General features: G+C 46.7%; 1 protein-coding gene across 10 annotated transcripts in view; it reads left to right on the top strand.

Annotated features, from left to right (window-relative positions):
- LOC116988145 (protein NO VEIN-like) overlaps window positions 1-26,225 on the top strand; it is a 129,347-nt gene that overhangs the window by 69,356 nt on the left and 33,766 nt on the right. For all 10 annotated transcript variants that reach the window (XM_033044673.1, XM_033044672.1, XM_033044671.1 and 7 more), the window contains 14 exons: window positions 718-838; window positions 2,728-2,941; window positions 4,097-4,244; window positions 6,798-6,978; window positions 8,139-8,316; window positions 9,309-9,435; window positions 10,179-10,298; window positions 11,100-11,250; window positions 11,677-11,789; window positions 14,203-14,356; window positions 15,354-15,602; window positions 18,622-18,831; window positions 20,818-20,996; window positions 25,808-25,997. In XM_033044673.1, the coding sequence (XP_032900564.1) occupies window positions 718-838; window positions 2,728-2,941; window positions 4,097-4,244; window positions 6,798-6,978; window positions 8,139-8,316; window positions 9,309-9,435; window positions 10,179-10,298; window positions 11,100-11,250; window positions 11,677-11,789; window positions 14,203-14,356; window positions 15,354-15,602; window positions 18,622-18,831; window positions 20,818-20,996; window positions 25,808-25,997 (2,335 nt within the window). The remainder of the gene's footprint in view (window positions 1-717; window positions 839-2,727; window positions 2,942-4,096; window positions 4,245-6,797; window positions 6,979-8,138; window positions 8,317-9,308; window positions 9,436-10,178; window positions 10,299-11,099; window positions 11,251-11,676; window positions 11,790-14,202; window positions 14,357-15,353; window positions 15,603-18,621; window positions 18,832-20,817; window positions 20,997-25,807; window positions 25,998-26,225) is intronic.

Here is a 26,225-nt window from a genome sequence, read left to right as displayed (position 1 = left end):
GTCTGTTTTGACCCAGAATAACAGACCATGTTAAAAACGTGGCTTTATATTCCCTGCTCTGCATTCCCTGCTCTGTCTATCAGAAAATTTATCTCCCAAATGCCGAGTTTAAAATAAAAATGTTGATTGTAAGATTCAATATGGAAACGAACCCCTCTGCCCACCGAGTCCATGCCGGTCATCGATTACCCGCTCACACTAGTTCTATGTTATCTCACTTTCTCATCCACCACCTACACACTCGGGCCACTTTACAGAGGGCCAATTAACCTACAAACCCGCACGTCTTTGAGATGCCCGGGGCACCCGCAGGAAACCCACACAGTCACAGGGAGAACGTGCAAACTCCACGCAAACAGCACAGATCTCAAGATAGCCTCAAAGTGCTGGAGTAACTCAGGCAGCATCTCTGGAGAAACGGAAAACAGGTGACGTTTCGGGTCGGAACTCTTCTTCAGACTGAACCCTTCAGTCTGAAGAAGGTTTTGGACCTGAAACATCGCCTATTCCTTTTCTTCAGAGAGGCTGAACCGCTGAGAAGCTCCAGCACTTTGTGTCCATCTTCAGTATAAACCAGCATCTGCATTTCCTTCTTACTTTGATCTCACTTTGGTCATTTTTATTCTGGTTCAAATGAGAGCCCAAAAATATACGGGAATAGTTGTGGTCTCATGCGAAGACCAAGATTTTTACTTGTAAATGTAAATTCTGTTGCAGACTGTAGATTCCGCTTCGCTAAGTAGCAGGTCTTCATGTGTGGGTCTGAGTGATGATGAGGATGTGAATATACCTGTGTCTGAATCGGAGATTGATGCTGAAAGCAATTGTGCCAGTTCAGGTAAGGAGCATGTTTCAACTACGTCCATCTTCTGAAAGAAATGCCCTCACGAAGTGACCAGCTGAATCCAGCCTTACTCTCCCAAATGTGAACGGCACAGAAACTGAAACGTCATAAGTTACAGGAACAGAACTGGGCCATTTTGTCCATCAAGTCTACTCCGCCATTCAATCATGGCTCTTCTATCTTGCCTTCTCCCCATAACCCCTGACACTAACCCCTGATACTAATCAAGAATCTGTAAATATCCTGCCTTATAAATATTTGCCTTATAAATATCCATTGACTTGGCCTCCACAGCCGCCTGTGGCAATGAATTCCACAGATTCACCACCTTCTGGACTGTCATCTGTCCAGTCTGTTGAACGGTCCTGACCCTTGGAAGAGTCTAGAACTAGAGGTCATAGCCTCAGAATTAAAGGACGTTCTTTTAGGAAGGATATGAGGGGAAATTTCTTTAGTCAGAGGGTGGTGAATCTGTGGAATTCTTTGCCATAGACGGCTGTGGAGGACAAGTCAGTGGATATTTTTAAACCAGAGATTGACAGATTCTTGATTAGTGCGGGTGTCAGTGGTTATGGGGAGAAGGCAGGAGAATGGGTATAGATAGATCAACCATGATTGAATGGCAGAGTAGACTTGATGGCTTAATTCTACTCCTATTCCTTATGACCTTATGAAATGCCACCTGTCCATTTCCCTCCTCAATGCCTGCCTGGCTGACTTGCTGAGTTCCTCAGAAGGAAACAAAAAATGTATTTTGTAATCTTACTTTTGTCATTGTTATTCTGATTAAAAAGAATAGCCCTGTTCCTCCAGTATTGGGGGTGGTGCAGCGGGTAGAGCTGCTGCCTCACACCGATGGAGACCCGGGTTCCATCCTGACCACGCGGCTGTCTGTACGGAGTTTGTACGTTCTCCCTGTGACCTGCATGGGTTTTTTCTGGGTGCATCGGTTTCTTCCCACACTCCAAAGACGTGCAGGTTTTCAGGTTAATTGTAACAAAACATAATAAATTGTCCTTGGTGTGTAGGATAGTGCTGGTGTACGGGGCTATCGCTGGTCGGCGCGGACTTGGTGGAGAGGGCATGAAAGCTAAGTCTAGAAGGGCATAACGTCCAGTAGTCCTCCTCAGATGCTGCCTCACTCAGTTACTCCAGCACTTTGTGTTTTGCTCCAGGTTCCAACACCTGCAGTTCCCTGTGTCTCCAGGACTAATAACAAACTGAATTTAACTTGGTTTAGGTTTATTATTGTCACGTGCACTGAGGTACAGTGAAAAGCTTTGTTTTCCATGCTTCCTATCATAAAGACAATCAAGTACAATAGGTGGAGCAAAGGGGAAGATACAGAGTGCAGAATATAGTTCTCAGCATTGTAGCGCATCAGTTCCACAGACAAAGTCCAATGTCCGCAATGAGGTAGAGGTGAATCGGACAGTACCCTAGCTTATGGAAGGGCCGTTCAGAAGCCTGATAACGGAGGGGAAGAAGCTGTTCCTGAGTCTGGTGGTGCGCGCTTTCAAGCTTCTGTACCTTGGTGAGGAGTGTTGTCTGTGTGTCGGACTGGGCTACATCTACAATGGTGGGGAGTGGGGTCTGTGTGGGACTGGGCTCCATCTACAATGGTGGGGAGTGTGGTCTGTGTGATGGACTGGGCTACATCTACAATGGTGGGGAGTGTGGTCTGTGTGATGGACTGGGCTACATCTACAATGGTGGGGAGTGTGGTCTGTGGGATGGACTGGGCTACATCTACAATGGTGGGGAGTGTGGTCTGTGTGGGACTGGGCTACTGGGCTACATCCACTACTCTCTGCAATTTCTTGTAGTCTTGGGCAGAGCTGTTGCCAAACCAAGCTGTGATGAACCCAACATTGTTTTTCCAGTTGCGGATGATGATGATGATGATAAGTTTGTGCTTGCTGACGAACCAGATGACTTGCCGACAACTGATGAGAAACCATCTGAGCTGACGGATGATGCTACTGCTCAGAATGGTGTTCCATCTGATGCTGATGATCGCTCTAGTGGCGAGGAATGCTCAGTTGAGGCCATTAATGAGGAACACAGCCAGTACAAGTCGATCATTGATGATATCAGGTCAGTATTCGTGCCATCACCAAAGCACAATTAAGGCTGATCTTGAATGTAGCCAGGAAATGCTGGAGTAACTCAGCGAGACAGGCAGCATCTCTGGAGAGATGGAATGGGTGACGTTTCGGGTCGAGACCCTTCTGTAAGACTCCAACATTTTGTGTCTTATCTCTGGTGTAAACCGGTCAACTTGCTATTGAGGGAGTGCAGCGTAGGTTTACAAAGTTAATTCCCGGGATGGCGGGACTGTCATATGCTGAGAGAATGGAGCAGCTGGGCTTGTACACTCTGGAGTTTAGAAGGATGAGAGGTGATCTCATTGAAACATATAAGATTGTTAAGGGTTTGGACACGCTAGAGGCAGGAAACATGTTCCCGATGTTGGGGGAGTCCAGAACCAGGGGCCACAGTTTAAGAATAAGGAGTAAGCCATTTAGAACGGAGACGAGGAAACACTTTTTCACACAGAGAGTTGTGAGTCTGTGGAATTATCTGCCTCAGAGGGCGGTGGAGGCGGGTTCTCTGGATGCTTTCAAGAGAGAGCAAGATAGGACTCTTAAAAATAGCAGAGTCAGGGGATATGGGGAGAAGGCAGGAACGGGGTACTGATTGGGGATGATCAGCCATGATCACATTGAATGGCGGTGCTGGCTCGAAGGGCCGAATGGCGTACTCCTGCACCTATTGTCTATTGTGTCTGCAGGTCCTTCCTTCACATAAGGCAGATCTTCAATTGGGAAATGGCCATCCGTTCAAACTAACACAGAGTTGGTAAAACTGAAGGAACTGTACACAGGGCCGTCTTAACAGTATTATAGGCCCCCAGCCAAAGCAGTGCACTGGGGGCCCCTTCACTTCCAGTTTGTTTATGCCGAATCAAGTATGCCGTCATGCACTTGGCGATGTTCTTCTCCGGTTTCATGTTCTACAATAACATTCTACAACACAGATTAGCATGGGGCCTCTATGCTGGTGGGGCCCCGGGCAACTGCCCAGCGTGCCCATGCGTTAAGTCGGCAATGTCTGCGAATTTGAAATGCGTGCAATATTTTTTTGGAAAGTTTGGCCAGAAGGCGTCTGGGATTTATGATGCATGACAATTTTGAAAAATGGTTGTTTATTGAATTGGTGTAAACCTTTGCATACATTCTTTTGGTTTAGGAAAAATGAATTTGGTATCGGGATTGAACTGAATGAGGAGGGGAAGAGGCTAATGCAAATACATCAGAACCGATTAGGCCGAAGCCTGACGCGCTTATCTACTGAGCTGTACAGTAAAGACACTCACTTTGTCCTGGAACTGATACAGGTAAACTGTGTTAGCTTGTTTGCCATTGATAGGCACAAAGTGCTGGAGTAACTCAACGGCTCAGGCAGCTTCTCTGGCGAAAAGGTTATTTCTCGGATTGGGACGGCTCTTCGGTTTATACCAGCATGTGGGATTCCCAGGGTGGCGGGACTGTCATATGCTGAGGGAATGGAGCAGCTGGGCTTGTATACTCTGGAATTTAGAAGGATGAGTGGGTATCTTATTGAAACATATAAGATTATTAAGGGTTTGGACACGCTAGAGGCTGGAAACATGTTCCCGATGTTGGGGGAGTCTAGAACCAGGGGCCACAGTTTAAGAATAAGGGGTAAGCTATTTAGAATAGAGATGAGGAAACCCTTTTTCACACAGAGAGTTGTGAGTCTGTGGAATTCTCTGCCTCAGAGGGCGGTGGGGGCCGGTTCTCTGGATACTTTCAAGAGAGAGCTAGATAGGGCTCTTAAAGATAGCAGAGTCAGGGGATATAGGGAGAAGGCAGGAACGGGGTACTGATTGTAGATGAGCAGCCATGTTCACATTGAATGGCGGTGCTGGCTTGAAGGTCCAAATGGCCTACTCCTGCACCTATTGTCTATTGTCTATTATTATCTGCACTTCCTTTCTGCACAGTTAGTTTCATCTTGCACAGTATATTCATCTTGCAGATGACCAGAAAATAACTATTGCATACCGAAATGAACACGTGTAAAGAGCATGTATCATTTCAAAGCTACTGCCTTTTCACTTTCCCTTCAGTTATCACTGTTATACCCCATTATAGAACAGTGCAGCACAAGAACATTCCCTTCTGTTCACAATGTCTGTGCCAGACATTTGGGCATATTCGGTCGAGACCCGAAATGTCACCTATTCCTTCGCTCCATAGATGCTGCCTCACCCGCTAAGTTTCTCCAGCATTTTTGCCTACCTTAAATTACATGGGCTATGAGAGTTGTCTGTAATAAGAGGACTCAATAATAGGCTCAGCACAAGACAGAGGGGATGTGGACAGGTTTTGAGAAATAACTTTTTCATTTAGAAGCTGTCCCATGGAACCCGCTGTCCGTGGGGGTGATGGAGGCACGTACTTTGAAACATTTTAGTGGCTTTTAGATAAACCACTTGAAACACCATAGCATAGAAGGCTAAAGGCCTTCTATAGATAGGTAGGTACATGCTGAGCAGCTCAGACCTGGTGGGCCACGGGTGAGTGTATGGAACCAGCTGCAGGAGGAGGTAGGTGGGGCAGGTATGTTTAAGAAGCATCCAGATAGGTACATGTATTGTGTAGGGAGGAACTGCAGATGCTCGTTTAAACCAAAGACAGACACTAAAGGCTGGAGTAACTGAGCGGGTCAGGCAGCATCTCTGGAGAAAAGGAACTGGTGACGTTTCAGGTCGAGACATCGAAGAAGGATGTCTGAAGAAGGGTCTTGACCTGAAGCGTCACCTATTGCTTTTCTCCAGAGATGCTGCCCGACTCGCCGAGTTGCTCCAGCCTTTTGTGTCCGTCTTACGTACGTGAATAGGGTAGGTGTGGCACATGCAGGCAGGTGGGATGTGTTGAAGTTGAGCCGAGGGCCTGTTTCCAACGTGCATGACTTCCACTGTGGAATACATGCATCTCCAATAAAGTTAGGTTTTGAAAATTAAACATTTTGAGTTGTTTTGTTAATCAGTTCTAATTGTACGCCTACATAGGTAGCAGTGTGTGCAATGATTCACAGGACTAATGTGTGCTAAAGGGCCGGTCCCACTTGTGCCGTCACTTACGCGACAGGCCGGTAGTGACGGTTGCGCCATGGTCCCACGAGAGTCGCGCGCGTCATCATGCGCCCGCACAGCCGTCTGGAGCGCGTGACGTCATTTGAAGATGGACACAAAATGCAGGAGTAACTCAGTGGAACCGGGGCATCATCTCTGGAGAGAAGGAACGGATGATGTTTTGGGTCGAGACTCTTCTTCAGTCTGAAAGAAGGGTCTTGACCCGAAACGTAACCCATTCCTTCTCTCCAGAGATGCTGCCGGTCCCGCTGAGTTACTCCAGCATTTTATGTCTATCTTCAATTTTCTTGTCCCCGCTCTGGGAGTAGAAGTGGGGGCGGATCCGGACCGCAATGGCAGTGAGCCCCAGGCTGAGTTCGGCGATCGTTTGCCTGCTCTTCTGCTGCTGTTGGAGGTGAGATGTTGCGTCGCGCCAGGGTCTTGGGCCCGTCCCACTTTGGCCGTCAGTTACGCGACAGGCCAGTGGCGCGCGAAGATTTCATGCAGGACAAAGTCCACACTCCTCCTCGCCACTCCACGTGCCCGTCCCCACGCTACCCACACGCTAGCAGGTTGCGTAAATGGCGCACGAAAGACAGCCAAGTGGGACAGGCCCTTAAACATTCAATGATTATTATTGTTTTAATGTTTTATGTGTCACTCCTAACTATCACTATACGTGGTTGTCACTTGCAGCTGGAGCACCAAGGCAAATTCCTTGTATGTGAATACTTGGCCAATAAACTTCTTCATTCATTCATTCATTCATTCACTCCCATCTGGTTCTAGAATGCTGATGATAACAAATACCCAACATTTGATGGTGAAGCAGCTCCCAGCCTGCTGTTCGTGGTGGAACGAGACTGCATCATTCTCCTCAATAATGAATGCGGTTTTGAGGAGAAGAACATCCGAGCCATCTGTGATGTCGGCTGCAGCACCAAGGGGAAGCATAAGTACGGCTACATAGGTAGGAGTGTGTGCAATGATTCACAGCACTAAAGATTCGATAGATAATTGAAACAAGGTGCTATTCAATTATGAAGTAAAGCGTACCTGTCTAATTACATTGTGACATTCAGTTGGGTGTGGTTTCAGAACAATTTAAGATGGAATGCGATAATGGATACATAAGAGATTGCAGATATTTAGTTTGTTTAGTTTAGAGATACAGAGCAGAAACAGGCCCTTCGGCCCACAGGGTCCGTGCCGACCAGCGATCCCCGCAAATCAACACTATCCTACACCCACTAGGGACAATTTTTACATTTACCAAGCAAATTAACGTGCAAACCTGTATGTCTTTGGAGTGTGGGAGGAAACCGAAGATCTCAGAGAAAACCCACGCAGGTCACGGGGAGAGCGTACAAACTCCGTACAGATAGCAACCGTAGTCGGGATCAAACCCGGGACTCCGCCGCTACGTTCGCTGTAGGGCAGCGACTCTACCGCTGCGCCACTGTGACACGTTGTCATGTGTACTGGGGTACAGTGAAAAGCTTATTTGTTGCGTGCTGTCCAGTCAGTGAAAAGACTGCACATGATTCCAATCAAGCGGTCCACAGTGTACAGATACAGGGTAAAGGGGATAACATGGGGTTAGGAGGGACAGATTAGCCACTGTCTTCATTGTCATTTACACGATTTTGGAAATAAGGGTGGAAAAGCGTTTTGTTCTTGCAGATTTTACTGCTTCCTGGTATTTGTAAAGATTGTTTTTCAGGATTTCAAAGGAAATTTGAAACTCATCAGATTTGTACTTTCGTTCTGATTTTCTGCACTCTCTTCTTAAGGCTCTGGTGGTGTCATTCAGCCACGGCCAGCCTTTAGGCTTAGGCTTTTTCATTTTAAGAGGAGCAACAGAATCCAGAATGGAAGAGCAAGTAGTATTGAATAAAGAAATGAGGTTGTCGGTGCTGAAATGGAGGGGAGACGCCCCAATAGTGCAGGTCGTCAGTCATAGGAGCAGAATTAGACCATTCGGCCCATCAAGTCTACTCCGGCCTTCAATCATGGCTAATCGGTCTCTCCTAATCCTATTCTCCTGCTTTCAAATTCAGAGTCAAATGCGCCACTGTGGCCGCTCAAGTTAAAGTGAGCTGCAAGTAGATGAATGTTCTTGTTTTGCAGGTCAGAAAGGCATTGGATTTAAGTCGGTTTTCAAAGTTACCGACAGGCCAGAAATCCACTCTAATGGTTTCCACATCTGTTTCGACAAGCTGAGTGGCCCAATGGGATACATCCTTCCTCACTGGGCCGAGGATCAACGGCCTGTGGAGTTAACGGGGTCAGAGGCAGAGAAAGCAAGGTAATATTTAACAGCGGAGAAACAGGAGACTGCAGATGCTGGCAACTTGAGGGGGGAAAAGACAACAAAAACTGCAGGAGGAACTCAGTGGGTTTGCGCCAAATTTGAGCAGAGAGGAGCAAGATTTATTGGGAACATGAGGGCCAACCTTTACACTCCGAGGTTGGTGGGTGTATGGAACCAGCTGCCCGAGGAAATAGTTGATGCAGGTACGAAACCATAATTTAAAAGACATTTGGACAGATACCTGGGTAGGAAAGGTTTATAGGTATAAAGGCCAAACTGGGGCAAAAGTTACTAGCTTTGACCAACATCTTGGTCGCCATGGACGGCTTGGGCCAACGGGTGTATTTCTGTGCTGTATTACTCTGCTAAGTTTAGTTTAGAGATACAGCACGGAAACAAGCCCTTCAGCCCACCGAGTCTGCGCCGACCAACCAGCGATCCCCGCACACTAACACTATCCTACACACAGGTACACAAAAATGCTGGAGAAACTCAGCGGGTGCAGCAGCATCTATGGAGCGAAGGAAATAGGCAACGTTTCGGGCCGAAACCCGGAAGGAAATAGGCAACGTTTTTGGCCGAAACCCGGAAGGGTTTCGGTCCGAAACGTTGCCTATTTCCTTCGCTCCATAGATGCTGCTGCACCCGCTGAGTTTCTCCAGCATTTTTGTGTACCTTCGATTTTCCAGCATCTGCAGTTCCTTCTTAAACACTATCCTACACACACTAAGGACAATTTATAATTTTACCAAGCCAATTAACCTACAAACCTGTACATGATTGGAGTGTGGGAGGAAAGCAGAGCTCCTGGAGAAAACCCACGTCACCTATCCATGTTCTCCACAGATGCTGCCTGACCCACTGAGTTACTCCAGCATTTTGCACGCTTGCTTGGTAAACCAGCATCTACAGTTCCTTGTTTCTGTAATATACTGATGAGTTTTCTGTCTTCATTGTCCTTTATGTGTTTGATTCTAATTTCTCAGGTGGACAACAAAGATCGTTCTTCCACTCAAGCCACAGAACCAGCAAATGCAAAATTTATTCCACGACATCGACCCTTCGCTGCTCTTGTTCCTGCACAGACTCCGTTCCATTACAATCATTAACAAGGTGATGTTTTTTTTTTAATGTTTTTGCTCATCTGTGGAATTCTCTGCCTCAGAGGGCGGTGGAGGCGGGTTCTCTGGATGCTTTCAAGAGAGAGCTAGATAGGGCTCGTAAAAATAGCGGAGTCGGGATATGGGGAGAAGGCAGGAACGGGGTACTGATTGGGGATGATCAGCCATGATCACATTGAATGGCGGTGCTGGCTCGAAGGGCCGAATGGCCTACTCCTGCACCTATTGTCTATTGTCATCGTAAGCTTATAATTGAAGCTGCTGCGAACATCCCGGCATTTTATCTCGTTGTGATGTTCAAGAAAAGTTTTGAAGAGAGCTTCTTATGTGGTGTTTGCCATATAGGAGGAATTTCTTTAGCCAGAGGGTGGTGAATCTGTGGAATTCTTTGCCACAGACGGCTGTGGAGGCCACAAGTCAGTGGGTATTTTTAAGGCAGAGATAGATAGATTCTTGATCAGTACAGGTGTCAGGGTTATAGGGAGAAGGCAGGAGAATGGGGTTAGGAGGGAGAGATAGATCAGCCATGATTGTGGACTTGATGGGCCGAATGGCCTTATTGGTTATGGTTATGAATGTTGAAAATAGCACATAGCAGCTTATTTTCTACTACACAGGATTTATAGAAACACAACTATTGCATGATAGCACCATGCTGATGGATAAGCTAAATCACCTGTCTTCATTTTATTCAGTAAGTTGAAAAAAAATGTAAACGACATATTATCTAAACAGGTAAAGGGTCAGGATTTTCTGGTGACGCGGAAGGACCTTGCTAACAACATCTTGGAGGTGAAACACAGGACAGGAGCTGATCACTGGCTGGTGGTCAAGAGCATTCTTGATGCAAGAAAGGTCAGCTATTGTTCATTCTGCTACTCAAGCTCTGTGTACTCTGTGTCGTCTGAAGAAGGGTCTCGACCCGAAACATTATCCGTTCCTTCTCTCCAGAGCTGCCGGCTGTCCTGCTGAGTTTACCAACATTTTGTGTCTTGTCTTCTGTGTCCATTGAGCGACTTGTGCAGAATCTCGAGCAAAAAGACAAAATGCTGGGGGCAGTCAGCGGGTCAGGCAGCATCTGTGGAGGGACTGATCAATCTGAGGAAAGGTCCCGACCCAAATCATCATGTGTCCATTCCCTCCACGGATGCTGCCTGACCCGCTGAGTTCCTCCAGCACTTTGTTTATGCTCCAGCTTTCAGCATCTACACTCTCTATCTCTTCCCCCCATCTCCATCTCCATCTCCCTCCCCCTATCTCCCTCTCTCCACCTCTTTCTATCTCTCCACCTCTCTATCTCTCTATCTCTCTCCCCTCTCCCTCTCCCTCTCCCTCTCCCTCTCCCTCTCCCTCTCCCTCTCCCTCTCCCTCTCCCTCTCCCTCTCCCTCTCCCTCTCCCTCTCCCTCTCCCTCTCCCTCTCCCTCTCCCTCTCCCTCTCCCTCTCCCTCTCCCTCTCCCTCTCCCTCTCCCTCTCCCTCTCCCTCTCCCTCTCCCTCTCCCTCTCCCTCTCCCTCTCCCTCTCCCTCCCCCTCTCCCACTCCCTCTACCCCTCTCCCTCTCCCTCCCTCTCCCTCTCCCCCCCTCCCTATGTTTCACTGTATCACTCTTATGTCCTGATGTACTGGATCAATGCAATCCTGCTTCTGTGTTTGCAGATTAAAGACAATGTGGAATGCACTGAGCTGGCTCTTGCCTTTAAACTTGTCACTGAGAAGAGGAGCCAGAGACCAAGGAGCCAACCTGAGAAACAGCCCGTCTTTGCCTTCTTGCCCTTGAGGAGCTTTGGGTTCCGCTTCATCATACAAGGTCCTTTAAAACAATTAATAACAACCTCCTAGACACAAAAATGCTGGAGTAACTCAGCGGGACAGGCAGCATCTCTGGAGAGAAGGAATGGGTGACGTTTCAGGTCTCAACCCGAAACATCACCCATACCTTTTCTCCAGAGTTGCTGCCTGTCCCGCTGAGTTACTCCAGCATAGCACCATTTTTAATGCAATGGGTTACGGGGAGAAGGCAGGAGAATGGGGTTGAGAGGGAAAGATAGATCATCCGTGCTTGAATGGTGGAGTAGATGTGATGGGCCGAACGGCCTAATTCTATTCCTATAATTTATGAACATGAACGTTCCTTATTAATGTAATGCGTCGTTTAAAGAAGAATAACAAGAGCTGGTGTTTGATTTTGTTTTTCCAGTTTTTGGTCAATCTTTCTGTATCTCTCTATCCACAGGTGATTTTGATATCCCGTCCTCCCGTGAAGATATTGACCGGGACAGTCCATGGAACCAGTGGCTTCGCTCCGAAATCCCACTGTTGTTTTTGAAAGCCATGGAAACATTCAATGTAATTGTTGCGCTGGTTTTTTTTTTGCTTTCTCAAAATAACAACGTGTTTTCATTTTGGTGTTTTCCGAAATTGGGGATAATACACAATAGACAATAGGTGCAGGAGTAGGCCATTCGGCCTTTCGAGTCAGCACCGCCATTCAATGTGATCATGGCTGATCATCACCAATCAGTACCCCGTTCCAGCTTTCTCCCCATATCCCCTGACTCCGCTATTTTTAAGAGCCCTATCTAGCTCTCTCTTGAAAGCATCCAGAGAACCTGCCTCCACCGCCCTCTGCGGCAGAGAATTCCACAGACTCACCACTCTCTGTGAGAAAAAGTGTTTCCTCGTCTCCGTTCTAAATGGCTTACTCCTTATTCATAAACTGTGGCCCCTGGCCCCAACATCGGGAACATGTTTCCTGCCTCTAGCGTGTCCAAACCCTTGACAATCTTATATGTTTCAATGAGATTCCCTCTTATCCTTCTAAACTCCAGAGTGTACAAGCCCAGCTGCTCCATTCTCTCAGCATATGACAGTCCCGCCATCCCGGGAATTAACCTTGTAAACCTACGCTGCACTCCCTCAATAGCAAGAATGTCTTTCCTCAAATTAGGGGACCAAAACTGCGCACAATACTCCAGGTGTGGTCTCACTAGGGCCCCGTACAACTGCAGAAGGACCTCTTTGCTCCTATATTCAATTCCTCTTGTTATAAAGGCCAATATGACATTCGCTTTCTTCACTGCCTGCTGTACCTGCATGCTTACTTTCATAGTGTTTAAGAAGGAACTGCAGATGCGGGAAAATCGAAGGTACACAAAAATGCTGGAGAAACTCAACGGGTGCAGCAGCATCTATGGAGCGAAGGAAAAAGGCAGCGTTTCGGGCCGAAACCCTCTAAAGAAGGGTTTCGGCATGAAACGTTGCCTTTTTTCTTCGCTCCATGGATGCTGCTGCACCCGCTGAGTTTCTCCAGCTTTTTTGCTTACTTTCATAGACTGATTTACAAGGACCCCCAGATCCCGTTGTACTTCCCCTCTTCCCAACTTGACGCCATTTAGATAGTAATCTGCCTTCCTGTTTTTGCTACCAAAGTGGATAACCTCACATTTGTACGCATTAAACTTCATCTGCCATGCATCTGCCCACTCCCCCTACCTGTCCAAGTCACCCTGCATTCTCATAGCATCCTCCTCATAGTTCACACTGCCACTCAGCTTTGTGTCATCTGCAGTTGATGTGGTGGTTTGAAAAGTGGGATCGTTTACAGCATTGGAGTCACAAGAAACTGCAGATGCTGCAACCGTGAGCAAAACACACAGAGTGCTTGAATAGTCCATTGTCTCCGCAGATGCTGCCTGGTCTTTGAGTTACTCCAGCACTTTGTGTTTCACTCATTCACGGCATTGCTGTGTTTGAACCTCGTCACAGCTGAAATGACAAGTCTGCATCAACTCAGTTCTTTTGTCTTCATCCAAATCTGGATCTCTAATCTGGATGCCAGTCGTCATGGCCACCAAAACACCTCAGAGGCAATAACGTTTACATTTATATGGCGGAATCTCCCTCTAAGTTTATTGTATGACGATTTGTAATAGGATTATAATTCATGTAGAGGTAACAGCAGTGCTTTCTGAAGGCTGTAACAATTTAAACAAATTGATGCCGTTTACATATTTGGAGGTACAGTGAGTAAATGCACTGGGTAACAGTTTGGTTGTAGAGAATGGGAAGCACGGTGGCACAGCGGTAGAGTTGCTGAATACGTTTGATCCTGACCTCGGGGAATGTCTGTGTGGCGCTTGCACTTCTGTGACCACGTGGGTTTTCTCCAGGTGCTCTGGTTTCCTCCCACATTCCAAGGACATGCAGGTTAATTGTCCCTAGTGTGTAGGATAGTGCTAGCGCATGGGTGACCGCTGATCGGCGAGGACTCGGTGGGCCGAATGGCCTGTTTTCCCCCGCTGTATCTCTAACACCATGACTAAAGTATAATGGGACTCTCCATTGTGTAAAATATCACAAAGTGTTTAGTTTGGAGATACAGCACGGAAACAGGCCCTTCGGCCCACCGAGTCTGCACCGACCAGCGATCCCTGCACACTAACACTACCCTACACTAGGGACAATTTTTACATTTCTACCAAGTCAATTACCTATAAACCTGTACGTCTTTGGAGTGTGGGAGGAAACCGAAGATCTCGGAGAAAACCCACGCAGGTCACAGGGAGAACGTACAAACTCCATACAGACAGCGCCCGCAGTCGGGATCGAACCTGGTTCTCCGGCGCTGTAAGGCAGCGACTCTACCGCTGCGCAACCGTGACTGCCCATTGACAACACACTTTACAAGGAGTGAAATATTTTTGATGTTAATCCCTGCAGAAAGCAATATGATACAAGTCTCCTTTTAATACCTTTGCAGAACCATCCCAGCTTTGATGGCCTGGAGGGCCTCTGCCATTTCCTGCCATTCATTCCACTACCAGACGAGATCTTGGATTTCTTCCGACCTGTTGCCGGGCAAATTATTCAGATCCTTAAAGCAAAATCCTGTTTGCCAATAGCAGAAGACGAAGGTAAAGTATACTGACACTGAGTAAATGGGAATTAAAATGACAATTCATTCATACAATCCAGTTTGCTGAATCATTTGAAACATGAAAATTACGCTGCCAATAGCAGAATACAAACTGGAATGTTGCAATCCAGGTCAAACTAATTGAGATCTGGTTTTGGATTTGATAGTTTAGTAACATATTTATTCTGATAGTTAGTCTCTTTCTTTCTCTATCCTTCCATCCTTCTCCTCTCCCCCCATCTCTCTCTCTCTTTCTCTCTCTCTCTCTCTCTCTCTCTCTCTCTCTCTCTATCTAACATATAAAATTATAAAAGGACTGGACAAGCTAGATGCAGGAAAAATGTTCCCAATGTTGGGCGAGTCCAGAACCAGGGGCCACAGTCTTAGAATAAAGGGAAGGTCATTTAAGACTGAGGTGAGAAAAAACATTTTCACCCAGAGAGTTGTGAATTTGTGGAATTCCCAGCCACAGAGGGCAGTGGAGACCAAGGCACTGGATGGATTTAAGAGGGTTAGATAGAGCTCTAGGGGCCTAGTGGAATCAAGGGATATGGGGAGAAGGCAGGCACGGGTTATTGATAGGGGACGATCAGCCATGATCATAATGATGTCATGCACCTATTTTCTATGTTTCTCTCGCTCTCACTCTCGCTATCTCTATCTCTATCTCTATCTCTATCTCTCCCACTACCCCTACCCTCCTGCCCCACTCCCCCTACCCCACTCCCCTCTCCCCCCCCACTCTCATCCCTCCCCCTCTCTCTATCTCCCCCCTTTCTTTCTCTCCCTCCCCCTCCCTCTCTTCCCCCCTCTCTTTCTCTCCCCCTCTCTTTCTCTCCCCCTCTCTCTCGCTCCCCCACTCTGTCTCTCTCTCTCGCTCCCCCTCTCCCTCTTTCACTTCATTGCAAACAGTGCATGGTATCTGGAGCTGAAACAGCTGCAAAGGCAACCTGCAGTTTGTATATGGTCTTCATTCTGTGATTCTGTCGTTGCAGCCGGCAGGATTGAATACAGATTGCCCTCGCAGATTGCCATCACACACGACATCTTGCTACAAGAGGTGATCACCGCAGAACTTCTGGAGAAACACCTGAGCTTGGCTTACCTAAACCCAGTGCTTCAGTCTTCTCTCAGTCCGGCCCTGGTCTCTGCACTTGGTATACACAGGCTCAGCAGCACCGACATCATTGCCGTCACCAAAGCCATTGCCAAGGAGCTTGCAGAGACCAACCCTCCATTCAATGGTACCTAACGCAACCTTTTCTTGTTTTTATAAGTTACCCAAGATGTCCCCGATGAAGATTGTTCCCGATGTTGGGGAAGTCCAGAACAAGGGGTCACAGTTTAAGGATAAGGGGGAAATCTTTTAGGACCGAGATGAGAACATTTTGTTTCACACAGAGAGTGGTGAATCTGTGGAATTCTCTGCCACAGAAAGTAGTTGAGGCCAGTTCATTGGCTATATTTAAGAGGGAGTTAGATCTGGCCCTTGTGGCTAAAGGGATCAGGGGGTATGGAGAGAAGGCAGGTACAGGATACTGAGTTGGATGATCATCCATGATCATATTGAATGGCGGTGCAGGCTTGAAGGGCCGAATGTTTCTATGTCCTGATCCCAAAGCAGCATGTTGGTACGGGGTCGTCTTCTTCTAGCGAATGAAACATAAGCCAAAGGAATAGTTAGATCTCAAACCAGGTGTATTGATTACTGTTTGATAATTGGAAAAAAAATCATATTGAAATTTTGGAAGGGAACATTATCCCCCACAACCAAAATGTGGGCAACAGAGATGATGGAGACGTTACATCTGGAAAGAATTAGATTTGTCCTATTGGACAAGTATAATTCTTTTGAACAGATATGGTCTCCATATATACAGTATTTAGAGAAGTAGCTGTTCTTGGCAACACAGCTCGGCGTGCACCCTGCGGGATTTGGTGAGAATAATTCATTTTTATATTGGAATTACATATATGTCTTTATTGATACTATCACTTGTAGTAGTGTTATTAATAATACATATTGTGGTTACTAAAATTTTTTTTTTTTTTTTTTTTTTTTTTTTTTTTTTCGTTTCTCTTTTCTTTCTTATATATAATCAAATTATTATTTAATCACTCTCTTAATGATTTATAACTGTTCTATTCTTTCTCTATCATTATTTCTAAAAAAATAGTAGATAAGTATTACTAGTGTTTTACTTAATGCAAATTGAATTAATTTGATATAAAGTTGTTTGAAGCATTGTAATTGATTACCTTTAATAAAAAAATATATTAAAAAAAATAAAAAGATCTCAAACCAGGTGTTGAGCAGCCAGGTTGTTGTATCTGCGTCAATGTCTGCCGGGCCCTGAGCTCCATCTGGTGGGTGGTTCAATGATACGTTCGGTTATTATCACCTAGGCACAGTCAGATGCTCAACCTGGTAAAATCATACAGCAGACGTCACCGAGGCAGTACACTAGTGTCCCCGTGTGTTGGTTCGACAGAGTTAAAAGAAAGTTCACCAAACAGCCTTAACTGCACGTGGCAGCAGGCACCCCCCCCCCCCCCTTGAGAGAATGGAGCAGCTGGGCTTGTACACTCTGGAGTTTAGAAGGATGAGAGGATATCTCATTGAAACATATAAGATTGTTAAGGGCTTGGTCACGCTAGAGGCAGGAAACATGTTCCCGATGTTGGGGAGTCCAGAACCAGGGGCCAGTTTAAGAATAAGGAGTAAGCCATTTAGAACGGAGATGGGGAAACACTTTTTCTCACAGAGAGTGGTGAGTCTGTGGATGGTGGAGGCAGGTTCTCTGGATGCTTTCAAGAGAGAGCTAGATAGGGCTCTTAAAGATAGCGGAGTCAGGGGATATGGGGAGAGGGCAGGAATGGGGTACAGATGGGGGATGATCGAATGGCGGTGCTGGCTCGAAGGGCCGAATGGCCTACTCCTGCACCTATTGTCTATTGATGCAACAATTTTATCTTTAAAATGTTCTTGGGCACAGGAAGGTAGTTTTAAACCAAAAATTGAAGATAGACGCAAAATGCGGGAGTAACTCGGCAGGACAGGTAGCATCTCTGGAGAGAAGGAATGGGTGACGTTTCAGGTCAAGACCCTTCTTCAGACTTTTTACGGAGGGAAGGAGGAATCACAGAGGGGGGGGGGCAGTGAGAGAGGATGTTGCTGAACTCTCGTCAGAAAGAGGAGGAGAACTTCTTCAAAGTAGACATACCTTGAGGAGATTTCGCAGTGGAGCAGATGCTGGTTTTAATCAAAGGTAGACACAAAATGCTGGAGTAACTCAGTGGAACAGGCAGCATCTCTGGAGAGAAGGAATGGGTGACGTTTCGGGTCGACCTGAAACGTCACCCATTCCTTACACCAAAAGTTATTGTGGTTTACTAACTAATTTTGCAAACTGGCAAAGTCGAACCCAATCAAACACTGCCTGTTTACCACGGTCGATGTTTTTAATATTAGTGAAAAGAATGTGCAGATTACCCGAAATGTGAAAGGTGCAGGGGGCAAAAGCAAGGAAATGTAAACTTTTGCCGTATTTAGAGCATGTAATTGAGCGTAGACACAAAATGGTGGAGTAACTCCGTTAGCAGGGTCAGCAGAGAAACGGGATGGGTGATGTTGTGGGTCGGAACCCTTCTTCAGACTTCAGGGACTCGACTACCTCTACAATTCTGAGTTTAGGAAGGAACTGCAGATGCTGGTTTACACCGAGGATAGACACAAAGTGCTGGAGTAACCCAGTGGGTCAGGTGGCATCTCTGTAGAACATGGATAGGTGACATTTAAGGTCGGGAGGTAGACAAAAATGCTGAAGAAACTGAGCGGGTGAGGCATCATCTATGGTGTGAAGGAAATAGGCAACGTTTCGGGCCGAGACCCTTCTTCGGACTGATGTAGGGTGGGGGGGAGGGGGGGCGGGGAGAAGAAAGGAAGAGGAGGAGCCAGAGGGCTGAGGGAGAGCTGAGAAGGGGAGGAGACAGCAAGGGCTACCGGAGATTGGAGAATTCAATGTTTATGCCGCTAGGGTGCAGACTGCCCAAGCGGAATATCAGGCGCTGCTCCTCCAATTTCCGGTGGTGGCTCACTCTGGCCGTGGAGGAGGCCCAGGACAGAAAGGTCGGATTCGGAATGGGAGGGGCTCATCTCTGCCACGAAAGATTTGAAACATAAATGTGGCTGAATTTAAAACTTTTGGTTGATTTACCTCGAACATTTTTTGACAATAATAGTGCCAACTTTCCCTGATTTAGATGGTATGATGAAGAAAATTGCAAAGTTACTGGTGTGCAACTATCGTAGCCTTGAACAAGAGTACGGGAACTTGGACCAATTCATTGAGGATCTGAAATCCGTGCCAATCATTCCTCTTGCCGATGGAAGCATGGCAGCATGGAAAGATCAGGCCATATTCTTCCCCCTTTATGATAAAGAGAACGAACAGTTTACAAAGCCGACTCCAGGTAATCGCTTCAGGTTGTTTCAGGTTATGGATCTATTGTGCAATATCCAACATTGCAAGGGCCGAATGGCCGGCTCCTGCACCTGTGTCTGTTGTCTATATTGTCTGAAGAAGGGTTTCGGCCCGAAACGTCGCCTATTTCCTTCGCTCCATAGATGCTGCTGCACCTGCTGAGTTTCCCCAGTAATTGTGTGTACCTTCGATATTCCAGCATCTGCAGTTCCCTTTTGAACACTCTGTTGTCTATTTGTTGCTTTGTAGATTGGTGAGTGTATCCAAGGTCTTCAGTTTAGTTTCATAAGATTATAAGTGATAGGAGTAGAATGAGGCCATTTGGCCCATTGAGTCTACTCCGCCATTCAGTCATGGCTGATCTGTCTCTCCCTTCAAACCCCATTCTCCTGCCTTCTCACCATAGCCTCTGACACCTGGAATCAAGAATCTATCAATCTCTGCCTTAAAATATCCACTGACTTGGCCTCCTCAGCCTTCTGTGGCAAACAATTCCACAGTTTCACCACCCTCTGACGAAATAAATTCCTCCTCATCTCCTTCCTAAAGAACGTCCTTTAATTCTGAGGCTGTGACCTCTAGTCCTAGACTCTCCCACTAGTGGAAACATCATACGGCCATGTGATAGGAGTAGAATTAGGCCATTCGGCCCATCGTCAACACCATTCAATCACGGCTGATCTATCTCTCCCTCCTAACCCCATTCTCCTGCCTTCTCCCCATAACCCCTGACACCCGTACTAATCAAGAATTTATCTATCTCTGCCTTAAATATATCTGCTGACTTTGCCTCCACTGCCTTCTGTGGCAAAGAATTCCACAGATTGAACACCTTCTGACTAAAGACATTTCTCCTCATGTCCTTCCTAAAAGAACGTCCTTTAACTCTGAGGCCATGACCCCTGGTCCTGGACTCTCCCACTAGTGGAAACATCCTCTCCACATCCACTCCATCCAGGCCTTTCACTATTCTGTACGTTTCAATGAGGTCCCCCCCCCTCATTCTTCTAAACTCCAGCGAGTAGAGGCCCAGTGCTGTCAAATACTCATTATATGTTAACCCACTCATTCCTGGGATCATTCTTGTAAACCTCCTCTGGACCCTCTCCAGAGCAGGCACATCCTCGAATATTGTTATGTGTACCGTGGTACAGTGAAAAGCTTTTGTTGCGTGCTGACCAGTCAGCGGAAAGATAATACATGATTACAATCGAGCCGTTCACAGTGTACAGATACATGAGTAAGGTAATAACATTTAGTGCAAGATGAACCCAGTAAAGTCTGATCAAGGATAGTCCGAAGGTCTCCAATGAGGTAGATAGTAGTTCAGGACTACTCTCTGGTTGTGGTAGGATGGTTCAGTTGCCTGATAACAGCTGGGAAGAAACTGTAGTTGAATCTGGAGGTGTGCGTTTTCACACTTCTGTACCTCTTGCCCGATGGGAGAGGGGAGAAGAGGGAGTGGCCGGGGTGAGACTGGTCCTCGATTGTGCTGCTGGTCTTGGGAGGGAGGGGATGGGAAAAAGCCAGAGCAGTCCTTGAAGTAACAAATGTAAACGATGGCCCAGCGGGTACAGCTGCTGCCCCACAGCGCCAGGGGCCCCGCTTCAATCCTGACCTCGGGTGCTGTCAGTGTGGAGTTTGCATGTTCTCCCTGTGACCGCCTGGGTTTCCTCCGGGTGCTTCGGTATTCCTCCCACATCCCAAAGACGTGCGGGTCTGTATGTAAATTGCCCCCAAGTGTGTCGGGAGTGGATGAGAAAGTGGGATAACATAGAACTAGTGTGAGCGGGTGATGGATGGTCAACACGGACTCGGTGGGCTGAAGGGCCTCTTTCCATGTGATTTCTTTCAATCAATTAATAAAAAAATCGTGTCACGAATGTAAGTCCTTTTTAATTTGTATCTGGTGGTTGTAGCTGATGTTGTGCAATGTAGAGCTGAGCACTGTCACAGTTGTGGCTTCTCCAAACAGGCTTGCAAGACCTCTATCTGGATCTAAAGACCATCCACCCTGACGTGCTTTCATGCCTTGACAACCTGGGCAACTCACAAGTCCGCAAGCTGCTGGAGAAGATGGATGTTCATTATCTTCAACCAGACACAGTCATGCATGAACACATACTACCCATTTTAAAGGACCAGAAATGGAAGGTAATTAATTTTAAATGTCCGGTTTGGCCAACGTTGTCTTTTGTTCTTATTGTGTATTCCACGGTTCAATGGTGCTTTCATTGTCACTTTCCCAAGTCATGTTCCCAAGTATAAGTTGTGATCACACTGCCCCCCATCTCGTTTTGCTGCCTGCAGCCCCTCATTCACTCTCGATTCCCAAACTTGAGAATCTTGTCGATTTTATTTTTCTCTCTCTTGCTCTCTCTCTCTCTCTCTCTCTTTCCCTCTCTCCTCTCTCTCCCTCTCTCTCTCAATTCAATTCAATTTTAAAACTTTATTGGCATGATAAGAAAAACATTGTTATATTGCCAAAGTATAAAACATGACATACATATTTAAAATGCATAAGTATAAATACAAGTATACAGTGCATGGATAGATATGTCCCTGTACATAAACTCGCAATAGGCCGATAGCCCTTTATTGATGCTACACGTTCTTGCAGCTGTAAGCAGTACAACACAATAGCAAGTTTAGCAATTCAATATTAATTTCTTAGTGTTAGTTAATGTCAATTAGTGTGTGCGTACATGTTGGTCATTCACCGTCTCTCAGGTTGTGGCATGCTGTTACGTATTGTGCACCAAGATCTGCCGTATTTCCTTCGCCAAGGATTATTCTTAGTTTTGATGTATCATCTAGTTCTTTAAAATCAGGGGTTGCCACACTGAGTTTGTCAAAGTATGCTTTCCTTCTTTTGTCAATTTTTTTGCATTTTAGGAGGAAGTGCACCTCTGTTTCAACCTCATCTGTCAAACAGTGGCCGCATATTCTGTTTTCTCTTGGTTGCCAGAATCTCTTCTGTCTTCCTTTTTCAACTGCCTTTTTCTCTTTCTCTCTGGGAGAGAAGAAGAAGAGAGAGAGAGAGAGGGAGGGAAAGAAAAGGGGAAGGAGAGAGGGAGAGAGGGAGAGAGGGCGGGGAGAGGAAGCGAGATAGGGAGAGAGGGAGAGAGGGAGAGTTAGGGAGAGAGAGAAGGAGAGAGGGAGAGAGAGAGGGAGAGAGGGAGAGAGGGAGAGAGGGAGGGAGAGGGATAGTGGGAGAGAGAGAGAGAGGGAGAGAGGGAGAGAGGAGAGAGGGGAGAGGGGAGGAGGAGAGAGAGAGAGAGAGAGAGAGAGAGAGAGAGAGAGAGAGAGAGAGAGAGAGAGGAGGAAAGAGAAGCGAGGATAAGAGAGAGAGTGCGAGAGGGAGCGGGTGTCTCGGCGTATGGATCGTAGAGGATCGATTGGAGAGTCTCGTATTTTCTGTAGACATCATATTTCATAGCTCTCTTTTCCACGAGCTCTCTGGTCTCTCACCTCTCTCTTTCTTCTCTCGCTCTCTCTCTCTCTTCCCCCCCCCCCTCTCCTTGTGCTTGTAATTCTGTGTTCACCAGACACAGCACCTCACTTCACACCCAATACCCCACGTTGCATCCACTCCCACCCGACACATTCGGGACAGTTTAGCGGCCAATTACCCTACATCCTCGCACGTCTTTGGGGTGTGGGAGGAAACCGGAGGAAACCCACGCAGCTCACAGGGAGAAGGTGCAAACTCCACACAGCCAGCACCCAAGATCAGGATCGAGCTTGGTCTCTGTTGTTTTGAGGCAGTGGCTCTAGCAGAAATGATCGCAGCAACCATCACTCAATATGTTGCTGAACGATGGATTTGATACTTTGCATTCTCTACTGCCCCAACCTTTTCCTTTCATTCCTTTAACACTCGGACTATCTGTGATTGGACTTCATCGGGTTTACCTTGCACTCAACGTTATTCGCCTATCATGTATCTGTACACAATGAACGGCTCAATTGTAATCATGTATTGTCTTTCCGATGACTGGTTAGCGCACAACATAAGCTTTTCACTGTACCTCGATACACGTGACAATAAATTCAACTGAACTCGTTACTTTTTCCTCATTTTCAGGACTCCCCTTTAAACCTTGGTCACTTTAACAATGAAAATTGATGAATTAATACTGTTGCGTTTGGGTTTTAATATGAATCCACTTCACATCCCTGAAGACAGACACAAAATGCTGGAGTAACTCAGCGGGACAGGCAGTATCTGGAGAGAAGGAATGGGTGACGTTTCGGGTCGAGACCCTTCTTCAGATCCGAGTCAGAGTCTGGATAAGGGTCTCGACCCGAAACGTCACCCATTCCTTCTCTCCAGAGATGCTGCCTGTCCCTGTTGAGTTACTCCAGCATTTTATGTCTGTCTTTGATTTAAACCAGCATCTGCAGTTCTTTCCTGCACATAGATAAGGAAGTGTGAAGGTGTGAAAACAGGGCAATCCCTGAAGTAAAGGTTCGTGAAGGTGCGGGGCGAGAGCAGAAATATTTGGCACGTTTGATTTTATTGACCTGAAGCTTAGCTTCAGGAGACCCGTGACACTGCCAGTGTGAACAGTGCCAAAGAGGTGTTCTGTGTGTGAGGAGCAGTCACACCTTCCGGTCGTGATCAATTAATTAAATTCTTGCGTAAACCGCAGCATTGAGTCAGAGTGGCGATCTGAGCAACTGGTTTTGTTGAGTTAATTGGCCAGGTAAAATTGTAAATTGTCCCCTGTGTTGTCACCTATTCCTTCGCTCCATAGATGCTTCCAGGTCGAAGGAATAGGTGACGTTTCATAGAAACATAGAAAATAGGTGCAGGAGGAGGCCATTCGGCCCTTCGATCATTGTGATCATGGCTGATCGTCCCAATCAATAACCCGTGCCTGCCTTCTCCCCATATCCCTTGACTCCACTAGCCCCTAGAGCTCTATCTAACTCTCTCTTAAATCCATCCAGTGACTTCGCCTCCACTGCCCTCTGTGGCAGGGAATTCCACAAATTCACAACTCTCTGGGTGTAAAAAGCTTTTTCTCACCTCAGTCTTAAATGGCCTCCCCTTTATTCTAAGACTGTGGCCCCTGGTTCTGGACTCGCCCAACATTGGGAACATTTTTCCTGCATCTAGCTTGTCCAGTCCTTTTATAATTTTATATGTTTCTATAAGATCCCCCCTCATCCTTCTAAATTCCAGTGAATACAAACCTAGTCTTTTCGATCTTTCCTCATATGACAGTCCCGCCATCCCAGGGATCAATCTCGTGAGCCTACGCTGCACTGCCTCAATCACAAGGATGTCCTTCCTCAAATTAGGACACCAAAACTGCACACAATACTCCAGATGTGGTCTTACCAGAGCCCTCTACAACTGCAGAAAAACCTCTTTACTCCTATACTGAAATCCTCTTGTCCTTCTGGTCGAGACCCGGAAGCATCTATGGAGCGAAGGAATAGGTGATGTTTCGGGTCGAAACCCGGAAGCATCTATGGAGCGAAGGAATAGGTGACGTTTCAGGTCGAGACCCTTCCGGGTCTCGACCCGAAACCTCACCTATTCCTTCGCTCCATAGATGCTGCCTCACCCGCCGGATTTCTCCAGCATTTTTGTCTACCTTCGATTTTTCCAGCATCTGCAGTTCCTTCTTACACAACTAGTCATAAAGGAAGTCATCAGTCAGTGCACCACTTCATAATAATGTCTGCGTATTGCATCCCCCCCACGATCGTTGCTAATTTTCTCTTTCTCTCCATGACACGTGCAGTTGCAACAGGTTAGGATTTGAGAACAACACTATTAACTCCCCCCCCTTCTACACAAAATCATGAGAGGAACACATTGGGTAGACACACATGGTCTCTTGCTCAGAGTGGGGAAATGGAGAACCAGGGGACATAGGTTGGGGTGGGAGATTGCAACCTTCGCGTGGTCCGCCCGGTTTCGACGAATGCAATCAACCCGGCGTGCACAATCAAATAAGATCAAATAGAACAAGTTGTCCTACATCTTTAGGCAGTGCACGCCATACGCAAGAAGAAGAAGAAGAAGAAGGACATAGGTTTAAGGGGGGGGGGGGGTAGATTTAATAGGAAACTGAGGGGTAACATTTTCACACAGAGGGTGGTGGGTGCATGGAACGAGCTGCCGGAGGAGGTAGTTGAGGCTGGGGATATCGAAATTTTTAAGAAACATTTAGACAGGTGCATGGATAGGAGGGATATAGAGGGACGTGGGCCAAACACAAGCAGGTGGGACTAGTGTAGATGGAACATTATGTATATATATATATATAGGAGCAAAGAGGCCCTTCTGCAGTTGTACAGAGCCCTAGTGAGACCACACCTAGAGTATTGTGTGCAGTTTTGGTCCCCTAATTTGAGGAAGGACATTCTTGCTATTGAGGTAGTGCAGCATAGGTTTACAAAGTTAATTCCCGAGATGGCGGGACTGTCATATGCTGAGAGAATGGAGCAGCTGGGTTTGTACACTCTGGAGTTTAGAAGGATGAGAGGGCATCTCATTGAAACATATAAGATTGTTAAGGGTTTGGACACGCTAGAGGCAGGAAACATGTTCCCGATGTTGGGGGAGTCCAGAACCAGGGGCCACAGTTTAAGAATAAGGAGTAAGCCATTTAGAACGGAGACGAGGAAACAGTTTTTCTCACAGAGAGTGGTGAGTCTGTGGAATTCTCTGCCTCAGAGGGCGGTGGAGGCAGGTTCTCTGGATGCTTTCAAGAGAGAGCTAGATAGGGCTCTTGAAAATAGCAGAGTCAGGGGATATGGGGAGAAGGCAGGAACGGGGTATTGATTGGGGATGATCAGCCATGATCACATTGAATGGCGGTGCTGGCTGGAAGAGCCGAATGGCCTACTCCTGCACCTATTGTCTATTGGCGGTGTGGGAAAGTAGGGCTGAAGGGCCTGTTTCCGTGCTGGACGACTCTATCTCACCCATTGTGTATTTTCAGAACAAGCTTCCGGGGGTGGTGATCAGCTACGGTGTCTTCCTCAAGATGCACTGGCAGGAAAATGAGCTGCAGCAGTTCCGACCACACATCCCCATCCTCACCAGCAAAGGCTTCGTCTGTCCCTTCTATGTCAACGTCAACTTTTCACCCGATTACAAGAACGTCGTTGACTTGCCCGCGGATCTTCCAGGTAAAACAAAATTGTGGGGAGAGGGAACATGTAAACAGATAAAGACACAAAGTGCTGGAGTAACTCAGTTGATCCCTGGAGGACATGGATAGGCAACGTTTCACATTGGGGCCATTCTAGTCAAGTCAAGAGAGTTGATTGTCATGTGTCCCAGATAGGACAAGGAAATCCTTGCTTGCTGCAGCACAACAGAATATTGTAAGCAAAAATACAGAACCATTCAGTTCA

Source organism: Amblyraja radiata, chromosome 26, assembly GCF_010909765.2.
Source record: "Amblyraja radiata isolate CabotCenter1 chromosome 26, sAmbRad1.1.pri, whole genome shotgun sequence".
Taxonomy (NCBI): domain Eukaryota; kingdom Metazoa; phylum Chordata; class Chondrichthyes; order Rajiformes; family Rajidae; genus Amblyraja; species Amblyraja radiata.
The sequence above is the reverse complement of the archived record's forward strand: the minus strand, read 5'-3'. Positions and strand labels throughout refer to the sequence as shown.